Below are 15,984 nucleotides of genomic sequence, written 5' to 3' on the forward strand. Positions count from 1 at the left end.
TAAATAACTTCTTCTTAGTGTTAGAGAATGAAGTATATCATGAATAGTTCCAGAACCAACTACTCAGAGGCTCAAAAAGATGTTTTATTTTCCTATTTTTTTTTTAAAGATTTTATTTCTTTATTTGACAGACCGAGATCACAAGTAGGCAGAGAGGCAGGCAGAGAGAGAGAGAGAGGAGGAAGCAGACCCCCTGCTGAGCAGAGAGCCCGATGCGGGGCTTGATCCCAGGACCCTGAGATCACGACCTGAGCCGAAGGCAGAGGCTTAACCCACTGAGCCACCCAGGCGCCCTTTCCTATTTTTTTTTTTATGTTCTTAAGTGTAAACCAATACATGCCATCAATGTGTGCAATTATTGAAAAGAATGGTAAGGTCCAGAAAGTCAGGTCTTCATTGGTCTGAATGAATCATGTGATAGACCTTGGAATAACTACAGGAATGGATAGACCCTGTATCTCTCAAACAGTCTAAGCTGTATTTTTCTAGATATTTGGTGATTATACCAGGCTCAAGTTCAGAGTAAATCTTTTTGATTTATCTTTCTCACAAGTTTTTGAGAAATATTAGGATAAAGATCTTTTAAGAATTTTTATTTAAAAAACATGTTTTTCAGAGCATGTGTTCCATGTTAGGTCTCTCATCCGTCTCCATTTGTTGACTTAAAATGATTCTCAGTTTGTCTCCAAAGAACTCTGAATCCAATAAAAAATTCTAATTTAATGTAAAGTGGAAGTAGTTTGGTTTCTAAGAATTGAAATCTTATTTAAGAGATTAAGAAAAAACAATAAAACCTATGGGGGAGAGGACACATTTTAAATCTAGTTCTTTTATTAACTGGGGAATTGTGAACATTGATTTAAATGCATCAATCCTCTCTTAGAAGAATTGGAAGCTGTTGTGGGTCTTCAAGGCAACAGCTTATGCCCAGTTAGCCAGCACAGGCCTAGGGCATGGCAGGGGCCCGTTAAGGGTTAGTTTTTTCCTCTCTCTAAAGGAAAGATAAATCATTATAACAGGTATTTTGATTTGAATGTCAAGGAAACAGGAGATCAAACTATGTGCTATTTTATATACTCTTTGGTTAGATGATGTGGTGGTTATTTCTTTCTCTCATTATTTTGTATTCTCTGTTCAGTCAAAAAACCATGCTTTCCACATGCCAGCCATTTGCTAGTCATTGAGACTAGAGAAGTTGAATAAGCAGTTTTCCCTGGGGGATGTCATAATTTAGTAAGAGAGACAGATACGCAGTCATACTTCATATTCAGTGCGGAGAACTACAATACTAGAGATATTGGTGCATGGGAAGGAGGGTGGTCTCACATATGAGACCATATTTATGGTCTAAATATCAAACACCAGGGTAGTGTCTGTTGATTTCCAGTTTCATTAGAAGTGGTCAAATGGCTGGAGGCCAAGAATCTCCACAAGAAAGCATTTACCTCAAAGACTTCTTTCTCTCCAGGATTTCACCATCAGATTTGGATGCGCAGAAATTCTGAGACCTATAATTCTCAAGACTTAGGATTCTGCCCAGTTTGCAGTGGACGAAACAAACAAACAAACAAATAAACCCCACATTTATCAGGAAAATTAGGCATTCAGAATAGGTTAGTTAGACAGCAGCACGTTTCCTACCTGTAGATAATCGTTATGGAAAGTCCAACCATCAGATTACGTGACTACTATTACATCCAGACAAGTCAGCTTGTTTACATGACTCAAACGTGTTGTTTTCATTGGTCCCTGATAGTCTAATAGGGTTTACCCATTTCTAGAGGCTAGACAGTACATGGTGTAAGCCTGCCATGGCGTCCTCCTCTCTGGATTGGGCAGTGTTTCCTCTGAGACCTCTCTTTTACTTGGCTTCCATTGTAGACCAGCTCCTTTCTGACTGATACATTCTTTCCTTAAATCGATTGATATTTTCAGTCAGATAATTAAGTTAATCAACTATTTCTAATATTCTTTTTTTTTTTTTTTTTTTTTAGTTTTTATGACAAAGAGTACCTGCATTCTTTGGAGACTACCATGCAATGCCCTTTCTCTTTACTAATCATCTTTTATTTCTTTACAGGTACATGTCAACGCTATATTCTCACCCTGATTTTCCACAGAAAGGGCCAGAGGAGATTAATGAAGAGCTAATGAAAAACGTTAGCCACAACCCCCTTTTACTTCTCACACCACAGAAAGTTAAAAGATACATTGAGTCTCTATGGAAGAAGAAAAGCTCTGGACAGCCTGTCACATTTACCGATATCTTCGGGATGTTAATAGGAGAAACACTAATTCACAATGTAAGCTATGACTCAATCTATGGACCTTTTAATACAAGTAGACCCTGTATGTCATAATGTTTTAATAAAACAAAATGATGTATTTTGTAAACGTCACTTGACTCAACTGACCCAATCAACAATGTGTCCTGAGCACATACCCCCATGCCAGACATAACACTTGTACATTTCCTGCTAGTGCTTACTCATTCTGTGTAACAGTTTTGATGTATAGTGAAGTACTTTTGTATTCTTTTTCTTTGGAAAAAAAAAATACACATTTTAACCCTTAACTGGCCACTCAATGGCAGTCTTTAAGATGAACACAGGCAGCAACCTCTTCGACCTCAGCCACAGCAACATCTTCCTAGGAACATCACCAAAGGCAAGGGAAGCAAGGGCAAAAATGAACTATTGGGATTTTATCAAGATCAAAAGCTTTTGCACAGCAAAGGAAACAGTTAACAAAACCAAAAGACAGCTGACAGAATGGGAGAAGATATTTGCAAACGACATATCAGATAAAGGGCTAGTGTCCAAAATCTATAAAGAACTTAGCAAACTCAACACCCAAAGAACAAATAATCCAATCAAGAAATGGGCAGAGGACATGAACAGACATTTCTGCAAAGAAGACATCCAGATGGCCAACAGACACATGAAAAAGTGCTCCATATCACTCGGCATCAGGGAAATACAAATCAAAACCACCATGAGATATCACCTCACACCAGTCAGAATGGCTAAAATTAACAAGTCAGGAAATGACAGATGCTGGCGAGGATGCGGAGAAAGGGGAACCCTCCTACACTCTTGGTGGGAATGCAAGCTGGTGCAACCACTCTGGAAAACAGCATGGAGGTTCCTCAAAATGTTGAAAATAGAACTACCCTATGACCCAGCAATTGCACTGCTGGGTATTTACCCTTAAGATACAAACGTAGTGATCCGAAGGGGCACGTGCACCCGAATGTTTATAGCAGCAATGTCTACAATAGCCAAACTATGGAAAGAACCTAGATATCCATCAACAGACGAATGGATAAAGAAGATGTGGTATATATACACAATGGAATACTATGCAGCCATCAAAAGAAATGAAATCTTGCCATTTGCAACGACGTGGATGGAACTAGAGGGTATCATGCTTAGCGAAATAAGTCAATCGGAGAAAGACAACTATCATATGATCTCCCTGATATGAGGGAGAGGAGATGCAACATGGGGGGTTGAGGGGGTGGGAGAAGAATAAATGAAACAAGATGGGATTGGGAGGGAGACAAACCATAAGTGACTCTTAATCTCACAAAACAAACTGAGGGTTGATGGGGGGAGGGGGCTTGGGAGGGGGGGGCTTATGGACATTGGGGAGGGTATGTGCTATGGTGAGTGCTGTGAAGTGTGTAAACCTGGCGATTCGCAGAACTGTACCCCTGGGGATAAAAATATATGTTTATAAAAAATAAAATTTAAAAAAAAAGATGAATACAAGTAATATTGTAATGGTAGAGGCAAATGGAGGTTGCCTAAAAGAGAGTCAGAAAAGGGAGTAAGTCGCATGGAAAAAGCCCATTTGACACATGAGTACAGTGTGACTTTCCATGGGAAAATAAAGCGGAGGAGATAGAATCAGTTCCAGGGAATCCGGGCTCCAGATTATTTTTTCGTGGTTTTGTAGCTGCCAAGTTCTTCAGCTCAAACATAGATGTAGCCTTTAAAGTTGTGGGTTTTTTTTAGAATGAAGATAATTACCTCCCTAGAGCTTACTTTTGTTGTTTATTAGAACCCAGAGATTTCTAGAAAACATAAGACTTATTTTTATTATAAGCATTTTAAGTGTCTCGATTGGAAGTCCTACTTTAAATAGCTTTCTATCTGTGTTTGCTTCTGTATTTAAAATCATGTCTTTATTTCTTCTGTGGACAGAGAATGAACACTACCTTGAGTAGCTTGAAGGAAAAAGTCAATTCTGGTCAATGCCCTTTACCTCTCTTCACCTGTCTCCATGTCAAACCTGATGTTTCAGAGCTAATGTTTGCAGGTATGTAATTTCCTCTTTCAAAACATTTCCTAGAACCTTTGAACTGTGGTTATAAGGAATTTTAGTTGTCCGTTTTCATATATTTTCTCTAACATGAAAACATTGGAAGGGGCGCCTGGGTGGCTCAGTGGGTTAAGCCTCTGCCTTTGGCTTAGGTCATGATCCCAGGGTCCTGGGATCGAGCCCCACATCGGGCTCTCTGCTCTGCAGGGAGCCTGCTTCCTCCTCTCTCTCTCTCTGCCTGCCTCTCTGCCTACTTGTGATCTCTGTCTGTCAAATAAATAAATAAAATCTTTAAAAAAAAAAACATTGGAAGATATAAGAAAATATTAAGCTAGATGATTTTCTCGTTGTGGAGAATATTCCATGAAGTTAGTAACTTATATTTCTTCATTTAAATTAGTGAAATAGAAACTATAAAAAGTCATGATTGCAATCTCAATTTTCCTCATTTCTCAGGGACTTTTAACAAAATAGTGTGCCTAGTGCTTCTAGGCAACGCATATTATTTGCTTACTGCTGCTGTTTTTATTAAATAGGGTAATATGATGTATGTTTATCATTCAAAACCCTGTTGTAATTTTTATAATACAGTACTTAAAAAGTACAAGTCTGTACTTGGGGCAGCTGGTGAACAAAATGCCCATTTTGTTAAATCTCAAATGTAAATATTTGTTTCTTCTGTGGCTTTGCTTCTTGTTGGCTGCTCTCAAAGCTTGTGATCTCATGCTTCTGGGGGCCTTTGGCAGTCCTAATCTGCAGTGTGGAAGCACTTCTCACTATAGCTGGTAGGGTTCATCATATTTTTAGGGAAAGGACCTCAGTAAAATCAGTCATACCATAAGCTTAAAAGAAAAGAAAAATTGTGCATGGCATGTAATTAACAGATTTACATCCAGAATCCTTTTCCAATTTTATAAAGCCTTACTTTTTTCAACTGACCACTCTTAGGCAAGAATTTTGCAAATTATTATTATTATTTTTAAGATTTAAGATTTTATTTATTTATTTGACAGAGAGAAAGCGAGAGTGGGAACACAAGCCAGGGGAGAGGGAGAACCAGGCTTCCTGCTGAGCAGGGAGCCTGATGGTGAGCTCCATCCCGGGACTCTGGAGTCATGACTTGAGCTGAAGGCAGGCACTTAGCAACTGAGCCACCTAAGCTCCCCTTGAAAATTATTTATAAAAAGCAGTGCAGCTGGAATGCATCCATTCAACTGTTTACTGGTTATATTGACTAAAAACCATCATGCTGATGGTTCAGAAATCACTTAACATATTGATTATTTTATTTAACTTTTGCTACAGCTCAGGAAGTGAGGTATTTTTAGCTCTGTTCAATAGACAAAAAAGAACAAAACCTCAGAAAGATTAAATGATTTGCACATTGCCACACAGAAAGTAAATAGCAGAGCTGAGATTTATTCTTGAAAATCCTTTGTTTTATGAAAATACTGGCTTCCCTGGTTACTGACTGTGTAGAACGTAGTAAGCCAGGTGCTAAGTATTAACTCGCCTCCCCCACCACAGTATATCGCCTTCATTCTATCAGGCCTTATAATCTGAAAGATTTACAATAATTATTAAAGAAGTGAAGGCCCAAGAAAGAAGTTATTCTGCATTGTTCCTTGACCAAGATACATGATATCTTTTAGTTGGCTTCTACATCTGTTAAATAAGGATGAGCCTATCAACATGTTTATATAAAAAAAATGATATAAAGTATGCATAGTACATAAACGGTGGCAGGCCCAACTTAAGCTTAAGTAAATCTTAAAAATTTAGTGCTCTCTGAAAGCTGTATAAGAAATCAGAGGTCTGGATCTTAGCTATAAACAGATTTTATATATGAAAGGTAAATTTAATTATTGCATGGAGGTCAAGCATGCATTAGGAGTCTGGGGTAACTGTGGCATGCCCAGCAATAATAAGGAGCAAGATCTTGATTGTAATGAAGTTCATAGGGAGAACTGAAATTCATTCATATAAGAAAATTTTAAGCACCATGATGAAACTGGTTTGGTTTGGTTTTTGCTTTCCTATCACTATTGTTTTGTGAGGTCTTGGAATGTTTGCAAATAGGTTGATAAATCCTACTAGAATGCTAGTCAAGTCTGTGCTTAGCCAAATAAGCCATTTTACTCCAAAAGCAGTATGATGTGGCCAAATAAGTACTAGACTAATTTGTAAGCCCTGCCTTATTTCTAAGCTGAAATACCTTAGGTGGGTCATTTAATCTTTCTGATTCTTATTTTCCTCCTTATTAAAAAAAAGGATATTAATAAACATCAGATTTATCTTACAATCGCCTGAGGTAGGCAGAAGATGGAACATCATGAAGAGACATAAAATATAGTGTCATTACTAGTGTTATGATTGTTATGTCGTTTTCATAGTCACCTTTTTTTAATTCTGAACTTGAGGCAGTAGCCATTCTCATTGGAAAATCTAACCACAATCATTAAAGAACAAAGGACTGTTTTGGATTCAACTAGAGTGGAAAGGTTGTTTTACGTACCTTTTGAGCTTAAAGTATCTGATTTGGGCCATCTGCCTCACTGTGATATTATTACAGAGATGAGAGATACATAACTAACCTTCTTTGCTAAACTTTTACAATAAGGGGTCGCCTGGGTGGCTCAGTCATTACAGGTCGGCCTTCGGCTCAGGTCATGATCCCAGGGTCCTGGGATTAAGCCCTGTTTCTCCCTCTCTCACTCCCCCTGCTTGTGCTCCCTCTCTCCCTGCCTCTCCCTCTGTCAAATAAATAAAATCTTTAAACTTTTATGATAAGGAGGTTCAAAGCTGTTTCTTCCAACAGAGTTGGACAAAGCCATCAAGCAGGAGTTATGAAGATCTTGTACTCAGATAAGAGATTCAAAGGTGTTATGTTACGAAGCTTCAAGTAGCTTGGGTTATTGGGGGGTGGGGGGAAGAGAGATGTCTATATTACTTTAAAGTTTGCTTAGATTAAAAATGGATATTTGGGGGGAAAAAAGTTGAAATATTACCTGAATAATATTTTTAAAAGTCAAAGAACCAGATTATCTTAGCTTTCAGAAGTTTTTATCAGCTTTATTTCCACAATTTCAGAGAATGTTTTTCTTCCCTGTAGAATAGTTTTAAACATTTTCCTCTTTTGAAGATCTTAAACAAATAAACATTAGTTGCTTAAACTGTTAAATATTTTTTGACTCCTTCACTTTACTACAATGCTTTCATTTTTACATTTCCATTGGTCAATAAATTGCATTTATTGAGCACTATTTATAAGCTCAACGTCATGTTAAATTCTTTGACAGATACTATAAGAGTAAATACATAGTATTTATTATTCCTCAGGAAAGTTACAGTCCCATTAACAAGACAAAAATAAAACATGGAAAATGAATGAGCCATACACACAGAACATTATGATCTCTTAAAGTATGTAGAACTGACCTAAGAGTAAGATATCATAGAGATTTAATACAGTCATAAGAAAGACTTCATGTGGGTGAAGGAACTCAGTTTTCAGTTGAACATGGAAAGGTCTATCAAGGGAGATGAATGAGTCCTCTTTGTGCAAAATAGCATGAGAAAATGCTCAGAAGGGGAGCGAAAGTAGGTTTTGGAGAGCAGTAAAAAGAAACTAGCCTTAGTATGAGTTGGTGAAGGTGGGTGGTACATTTGGGGAAACTATTAGTGCCAAGTTACAGAAAGATTTGAATTCCAGACAGAAATCTTTTTGTTCAGTTATGATAATGGGAAATATTTGGTGTGTGGGGGCAGGGCAATTAAATTGTTTAGTGTGTTTGGGAAAAGAAAGTAATTTGGTGATTCATGTGGGTAGATTAGCAAGGAAAGAAACAGGAGGCAGTGCTACCACTGTGCTCTTGTAATAATGTCCTGGAACCAGGGAGATCCCGAAAAGAAGACATGAAGATGGATGTGAAAAGCCCAGGGGTTACCTGTGAGAGGTGGTAATGAATGGGTTTGACTGTTAGTGAGTAAAAGAGGGGTTTCAGTTTTAAAAACTTCCTTTTTGGGGCTATGATAGTGTGGTTTACGGAAGCAGGTAAGCTAGACTGGGAGGAAGGATGATGAGTTCCTTTCCAGGTAAGCACAGTGGGATGTGATGACAGTGTGTCTAAGTGTAAATGCTCAGGAGGAAGTTGGAAATGAGTACATGGAGGTATGAGAGAGAGGTTCAAGTTTGAAATGTGTGAGTCAACAGCAAAAAGAATAATAGTTACATACTACTCTAGTGAGTCCTTCAATAAGGACTTACCTTACCTTGAGAGCAAGCTTACCTTGAGAATGTCTGTAATTACTGTCTGCGCATACACAGCATTAATAAAGAAGACATTACTCGAGAAATCATTGTGTTTCAATACCCAAGATAAGGGGATGAAATTTGGAGATGGGAAATTACTTGTAGAGAGAACAGAATTTTCCTAGCAACCTCTGAGTCATTGCTAGTCATGTCTCACTAACTCCATGTAAATCTTTATAAAGCACACCACTTTATGGTGAAAGGTATATGCGCCATTTGGCTTTGATTTCAAATGAATTATAATGTGTTCTTATCTCTAGTGTGATTTCATAACTTCCTTGAAGAAAGGTAGAATGTTACAATCTGCCACTGAGTAAAAAATAAATACACATCCACAATCCCTTTTCTAAAACTTTGGGGATAGATGTTTTGGGGTTCAGAATATTTTAGATTTTAAAGTTTAAAAAAAATCATTTATTACATAATACTGCCCTGAGATCTCATAATCAAATAGAGTGATTTCTCTAATAGGATGTGTCAGTATTCATATTTAGTGAGATAAGTAAAAATTCAGCCTCATATCATTTCAAGACTTTTTCTCTGCTGAATGAATTCAGTCGGATTTTACCACCAAATGAATAGCAGAAAATTTTGTGGATTTTTTAGTTACTTGGATTTTGAATTGTTTAGATAGGCATGTAATGATTTTAGAAGAGGGGAATAAAGGAGAGCAGAGGTTTTGGGTTAGGCAAGGGTAGATGGTTGTGGGACTTTACAGAGGGTGGCCAGCGAAATTGGACCTTGAACTAAAGGTTGAGAAGGAGCAAGCAAGCCTTGTAATTGCATAAGGCAATAGGAAGCATAAAGGCACTGAGGTGTCATTGAGCTTTCTCTTTGAGGAAAATTAAGAAGATTTGTGTGGCTAGAGTGGAAGGAGCAAGACCAACGTAATGGGAGACTGGTTAGGATATGAGGTCAGGGAGCCGTGGCAAGACTGTCACAAAGGGGGCGCCTGGGTGGCTCAGTGGGTTAAGCCGCTGCCTTCGGCTCAGGTCATGATCCCAGGTCCTGGGTTCGAGCCCCACATCGGGCTTTCTCCTCAGCGGGGAGCCTGCTTCCTCCTCTCTCTCTGCCTGCCTCTCTGCCTACTTGTGATTTCTCTCTGTCAAATAAATAAATAAAATCTTTAAAAAAAAAAAAAAAAAGACTGTCACAAAGACTTGTTGACTACATTTTTATGTTCAGTATAATGGGGAGCCATTGGAAAGTTTTCAGCTAGCATTAGTGTGCTATGATTTCTATTTTTAAAAATTCATTCTTGCCACAAGTATCAAAAAGATAGCCGGAGAATAGAGAAGAGCTGTTCTAGAAGACTATTGTGGAGATCCAGGGAGAGGGTATGGCAGCTTCTACCAGTAGGGTACAAATGGATGGTGGTCCATGGTGGACAAATGAGTAAGCAGCCTGTTTGTAACCATATCTGGTAAGAGCCTACGGAACTTGAGGTTATTTATATATAAGATGTAAAGGGAAAAGAGCTGTCAAGGATAAAGTATGAATATCTGAAAAGTAGTACTGTTTAACAGGAAGGGAGTGCTGAGAGTAGCAGGCGTGGGAAGTAAGAATCAGAAACAAGGAATTCGTTTTTGATACATAATTAAACACAGTGATAGTCAAGGATATACATGAAATCTAATAGTGGCTACCATTTATAGAGTGATTAAAATGTGCTATGCCCTTCTCTAAGTTCTTTACATTTCTATACCCATCAGATTTTCACAACAATTTTACAATCCTCTGATATTACTCACATTCTATAGGGAACTAAACACAAAGAACACAAGTGATCTACCAAAGCTTGCATAATTGGTAAGCAGCAAAATGGATTTGAACCCAGGGCTCCATAGCCTTTATTAGAAAGTATGCTTTCTTGACCCTATTAATGTGTTTCTTAAGGCATTCAGCATAAAAACTTTGCATTATAATCTTGAGTCAGAAGAATGATTAATAAGCAAAATTAAAGAAAGAAGAAGAAAAGGCAAATGTTAGAAAATACTTTCTTCTGTTTCATAGTCTGCTTGCATTATCAGAGTTTAGTTTCTTCTATCTACTTTGTAGATTTTACATCTGAGCTAACAGTTTTCTGTTTTACATTCTTTACAGTTAAGATGGACTTCATAAAGTGGGCTCCAAAAAGATGTCTGAGCTTTTAAATGCAAAAGATATTCAGTTTGAGCATTATACATAATAGGCATTTGATTAATTTTTTAAATATTTTAAATAATTGAAAATAATCAAGGCATTGTTAGAAGCGATCTTCAACTGTGCACATTTCTGTAGTGTATTCCTATTAATGGATTATACTTTTTTTAAATGCTTTCAGATTGGGTTGAATTTAGCCCGTATGAGATTGGTATGGCTAAATACGGTACTTTTATGGCTCCTGACTTATTTGGAAGCAAATTTTTTATGGGAACAGTTGTGAAGAAATATGAAGAAAACCCCTTGCATTTCCTAATGGGTAAGTGATCAAAATACTGTTTGTTTGCTTGACTGTTTTAAATCTTGGTGCATTCTAAGTTATTCTCCATTTTTGCTTTATTTTAGGTGTCTGGGGCAGTGCCTTTTCTATATTGTTCAACAGAGTCTTGGGAGTTTCTGGCTCACAAAATAAAGGTTCCACAATGGAGGAAGAATTAGGTATTATTAAAACATGTTTCTGTTTGACCATATTGTGCTAAACTGATAAATTTTAACATGAATGTATAGAAAATTAAATCACCATTAAGATTGTCATTGTTCTAAAGTTACCAGTAACTTAGTTAAATCAAGTATTTTCCTAAGAATCATCTGTATATTACTTCTTAAGTATTATTCCGACACTGAGGTTTTGAAATTTGTAAGAACTGTTGATTCCTAAGAATAATTTTTAACTGGAGCATCTTCATTCCTCTTTGTCATCATGTATATAAATGTATTACTTGCATTAGAAAATGCTTCTTTTATCAAACAGGGTTCTCTTTTAGAAGATTAGATTCATCAGCAGTTGAACACAGTATGATGCCTAAGTTCATACTTGCAACTCATTTACCTCTTAAATACTAACTCACTAGAATTCTGTTAGCTTCCTATAGCTGAGTCATACCAAAAAGGAGGAAAAAAATATTTCACATTACATCCAGTAAATTAACACTAATGCTTTTCTTTAAATTTAACTCATTGGCCCATCCATCATAAATTTAAAAATAATATTTACAAAACTTGAAAAAGTAGGCAGACCCAACTGAGGACCAGAGGTTTTCCATTCATTAAAAGATTAATGACAAGAACATTGCTTTTCATTGATGAGTAAATTTGACTCAAAGCAAACAGAATGAAACATACATTCAGTGTCTCCCAAGTACCTTGCCAGCTGTTTCCCTATGGCTGTTGCTACGGGAAGGAGCAGTGTGTGCTAAATCTGAAGGATGGGGCCGGCCCAGCAGAGGGGTGTGGTGGAGGGTCCTGTGTATTACCAGCACACTACCTCCTACCTCTTCTCTGTCCGTGAAGTATCAAGTATGTGAGGATAGAGTTCACAGAATAACATGAATTCATTTGAAAAATACTTGCGTCTAAAACACTTAATGTAGGATCTTTTTTTTTTTTTTTGGCAAGCTGTCCTTAGTTTTTCCAGGCCGTGATAGTTGATTTAATTAAGCTTTATATGAAAAAAAAAAAAAAAAAACAAAAACCACAAAACAAAAAAACCCAAAAACCCCACAATTGTAACATTGATAAATACACTACAAATCGGCTTCTGAGGAGTGTTATCATTCCTCCTGCAAAATTGATTTTAGCTGTTTGATGTTGATAGTAACTCCACAGAAATTTTCCACCATCCTTAATATTTTCTTCAGTGGTATCACTTGTATTTTTGGGTCGTTCTTCATAAGTAATGGAGAAGTGAGAAGTGATCTTACGATTGCACTAGAGCCAATGATTTTAAAATAAAAATAAAAACAATAAGGAAAGCACTGTGCTCTTGAACTTGCTCCTGTCCTCTGAGCAGCACTCAGTTAACAAGAGGCCAATGTAGCTGGAACTTTTGAGCCTGCTCCAGCCTTAACGACAGAGCCCCATTCTCTCTAAGAGGCCAAGAGTCTATTGCTAAAATGCTCTGACTTGACTTTTTTTTTTTAAGATTTTATTTATTTATTTGTGAGAGAGAGGGAAAGAGCGAGTGAGCACAAGCAGGGAGAGCATCAGGCAGAGAGAGATGCAGGCTTCCCGCACAGTGAGGAGCCAGATGTAGGACTCGATTCCAGGATCCTGGGATCATGACCTGAGCGGAAGGTAGACACTTAACCAACGAGCCACCCAGGCATCCCTGACTTGACTTTTTTTAATGAACATTATACCCGAGATGGATAAGTAGCCTGTTTATGACTCTCACTTTATGGAAATAACTAACTCTTCTCAAAATCATGTGAAGATTTCAGAAGCAAAGGGAGAAAGGACAGATGGACCACATGAGGCTTGCTTCTCTGTGCTCCCTCTAGGTTGAATAATCCAGATAAACCTTGGGCTTGTTATTTTTTTTCCTCCTATGGCAGGAAGAGAATAGGACTGAAATAACAGATCTGAGGTGGGTGAGACAATGGCTGGAGGCCAAGGAAAAGGAGAGTGTTTATACTAAATAGTCTTCAGATTATTCTTTGTTGGGAGATGTTTCCTTTGGGGCCAGTGGTTTGGCAGCCTGTTTCCTTGCCCTGTGTGTCAGACTGAGGGGGAATATTGTGTACTTGAGATCCACCGGCCAGCAGGATGCGTGTTACCTCAGATTAAGTAAGGGTTTCCAGAAATGAGACCAGAGAGGTGACTGAGGGGAATCCAAAGACTCCTGGTGACACTTTCGACCACCAGTTGCCCAAAGTCTACCTCTTAAAGGGGTGTTTACAGGTGGTTTCTGTTTTTGCTTCCTCCCTTCTGAAGAAAGACATCATGATAAATTGGACCATAATCTGACAGCTCTAAATGAAATTCTTTACATTCTCAAGGAATTTGGAATGTGGGCATTCTGTGCTTTTGGACAGATGGAGCTATATGTTCTACTATAGCAATGGAAAATAGATATACTCAGACATTTAGATATTCATCTCTTAAAAATATCTTTACAAGGGGCGCCTGGGTGGCTCAGTGGGTTGAAGCCTCTGCCTTCGGCTCAGGTCATGATCCCAGGGTCCTGGGATCGAGCCCCGCATCGGGCTCTCTGCTCAGCAGGGAGCCTGCTTCCTCCTTTCTCTCTGCCTGCCTCTCTGCCTACTTGTAATCTCTGTCTGTCAAATAAATAAACAAAATCTTTAAAAAAAAATCTTTACAAAAGAGAAGTGAAATCTTTTTTATTTTTTTGTGAACCATTTTCTTAAATGAGAGTATCAAATAAGACCAAAGAAAAAAATGCAAACGGGAAGAAAATTTTGTTCTGCTCGATTACATAGAGGACCAGAGACCCGCTAATGTATAGGATACCTAGAGCGGATCATTTCTTAACACCACCCCTCTTCTATACAACAAAACTACTTTGTGTAATAGTCACAAAATGAAATGACATCATCTTTTATTGAATTCCATATGTGTAATCATGCTAGTAAAGTTAAATCTAAAAATTGAAGTCAGCCTACTACCTCAAGCTTTTAAAACCCTTCCATTATATACCTTGTCATTCATGTATATGACATTTATGTAGGTATAGTAAACATATGCAGAGTAATATGGGGAAACTAAATGTTACACACAGATTTCTCCAAGTTTTAAAAGTCCCCAAATGATTCTATCACTGAAAATTATAAATTTAGAGTTCATTTCTCTGAGTTTAAAACCTTAAAATGATTCTGTCAGTGAAAATTATACATTGAGTCGTATTTTTTAAAATAAAAAAATTCTACTGACTGATAGAAGAAGAAAGTCACTATACAGAAAGTGGTTTCATGTAAATGTCCAAAGAATTTTTTTTCTATATTTTTCTATAAATGCTGATGATAAGAATGGTCTGTGTACTCCATAGTTTAGGTAATTTTTACTTGAAAAAAAAAAAAAAACTAGTTATTATCTCGATTTTACTCCTGTCTTTATGTGTTAAGGATTTATGGTTTCTATTTTAGTTTTTATAACTGCCCTCTTTTTTTTAAATTTTATTTATTTGACAGACAGAGATCACAAGTAGGCAGAGAGAGAGGGAAGCAGGCTCCCTGCTGAACAGGGCATATGATGCGGGACTCGATCCCAGGACCCTGAGATCAGGGCCTAAGCCGAAGGTAGAGGCTTAACCCACTGACCCACCCAGGCACCCCTATAACTGCCCTCTTAATATGTTCTGAGGAAGCATAAATTCTTGACACCAAAAGGCATATTTCAATGAACAATTTTCAGTATTATTGAAAATCAAAAGATACCTTATATTAGTAGCTTTGTTCACTTTGAAGGAATTATTCTGTGGACCCTCTGTGTATTTTGCTTTTATCCTGCATTTCCCGTCATAAACACCACTTAAACATATTTAATTGAAGAAAAATACACCTTTTGGTACAACAAAGAGCTTTCTATAACCAAATTCTTCTTTCTGTCAGCATTAAGACAAACAGATAAATGTTCTTTCCTTTAAGTCATGAGTGAGTAGTTTTAAACTAATTTTTCCCATCCTAGAGGTTTTCTTGTCCAATGAGAAATTTGAAAATACTAGTAAAACTAATAAATTCAAGTACTAAAGTGATCTAAATTACACAAGTCAACTTCGTAGATTTCACTTTGTTGGTTTTCCTGAGATTACTTCTGTGCAGTAAATTTGTAAGTCTTGACACCTGAGATCCTTCAACTGTTTTGGTTTTTTTTCCCCACAGAAAATATTACAGCAGAGCATATTGTGAGTAATGACAGCTCAGATAGTGACGATGAATCACAAGAACCCAAAGGTAAGAGAATCTTCTCTGGCAGAAGTCCATCAGGAAAGGAACTCCATGTTGTGTCTGAGTCTGTCCCTCACGATGCTAATGATAGTCTTTGCTTAAGCCCCTGAGTGATAGAGAATTGTCATTTTTGGTTCACAGAGAGAATTGATGCTGTGTGTATAATAAAATATGTCAACATAAATATCCCGTACGCTTTTTTTTTAATACCTCAAAATATTATCCATGAAACAAATGGAGAATAAACTGGGATGGTAGAAATACCGAATTCTAAGTCTGATGAGAACACTAGGCTTCTTGGCATGAAAATTGTGATATGGGAACATTCTCCCAGGGCTTTAAAAATTAAAATTTCACCTGTAAAAATTTTATTATTGATACAGTGTCATGTGAAAAATTATTCTCAGTCCGTTCCTGAGCCTCATCCCGTTGTCAGCAATCCATCTCTTAGGAAGAGGTCGG

General features: G+C 37.4%; 1 protein-coding gene across 2 annotated transcripts in view; it reads left to right on the forward strand.

Annotated features, from left to right (window-relative positions):
* PLA2G4A (phospholipase A2 group IVA) overlaps positions 1 to 15,984 on the forward strand; it is a 169,895-nt gene that overhangs the window by 113,283 nt on the left and 40,628 nt on the right. For both annotated transcript variants that reach the window (XM_047705424.1, XM_047705425.1), the window contains 5 exons: positions 2,081 to 2,303; positions 4,209 to 4,323; positions 10,962 to 11,099; positions 11,186 to 11,278; positions 15,457 to 15,528. In XM_047705424.1, the coding sequence (XP_047561380.1) occupies positions 2,081 to 2,303; positions 4,209 to 4,323; positions 10,962 to 11,099; positions 11,186 to 11,278; positions 15,457 to 15,528 (641 nt within the window). The remainder of the gene's footprint in view (positions 1 to 2,080; positions 2,304 to 4,208; positions 4,324 to 10,961; positions 11,100 to 11,185; positions 11,279 to 15,456; positions 15,529 to 15,984) is intronic.

The sequence above is a fragment of the Lutra lutra genome, chromosome 15, assembly GCF_902655055.1.
Source record: "Lutra lutra chromosome 15, mLutLut1.2, whole genome shotgun sequence".
NCBI classification, from domain to species: Eukaryota; Metazoa; Chordata; class Mammalia; order Carnivora; family Mustelidae; genus Lutra; species Lutra lutra.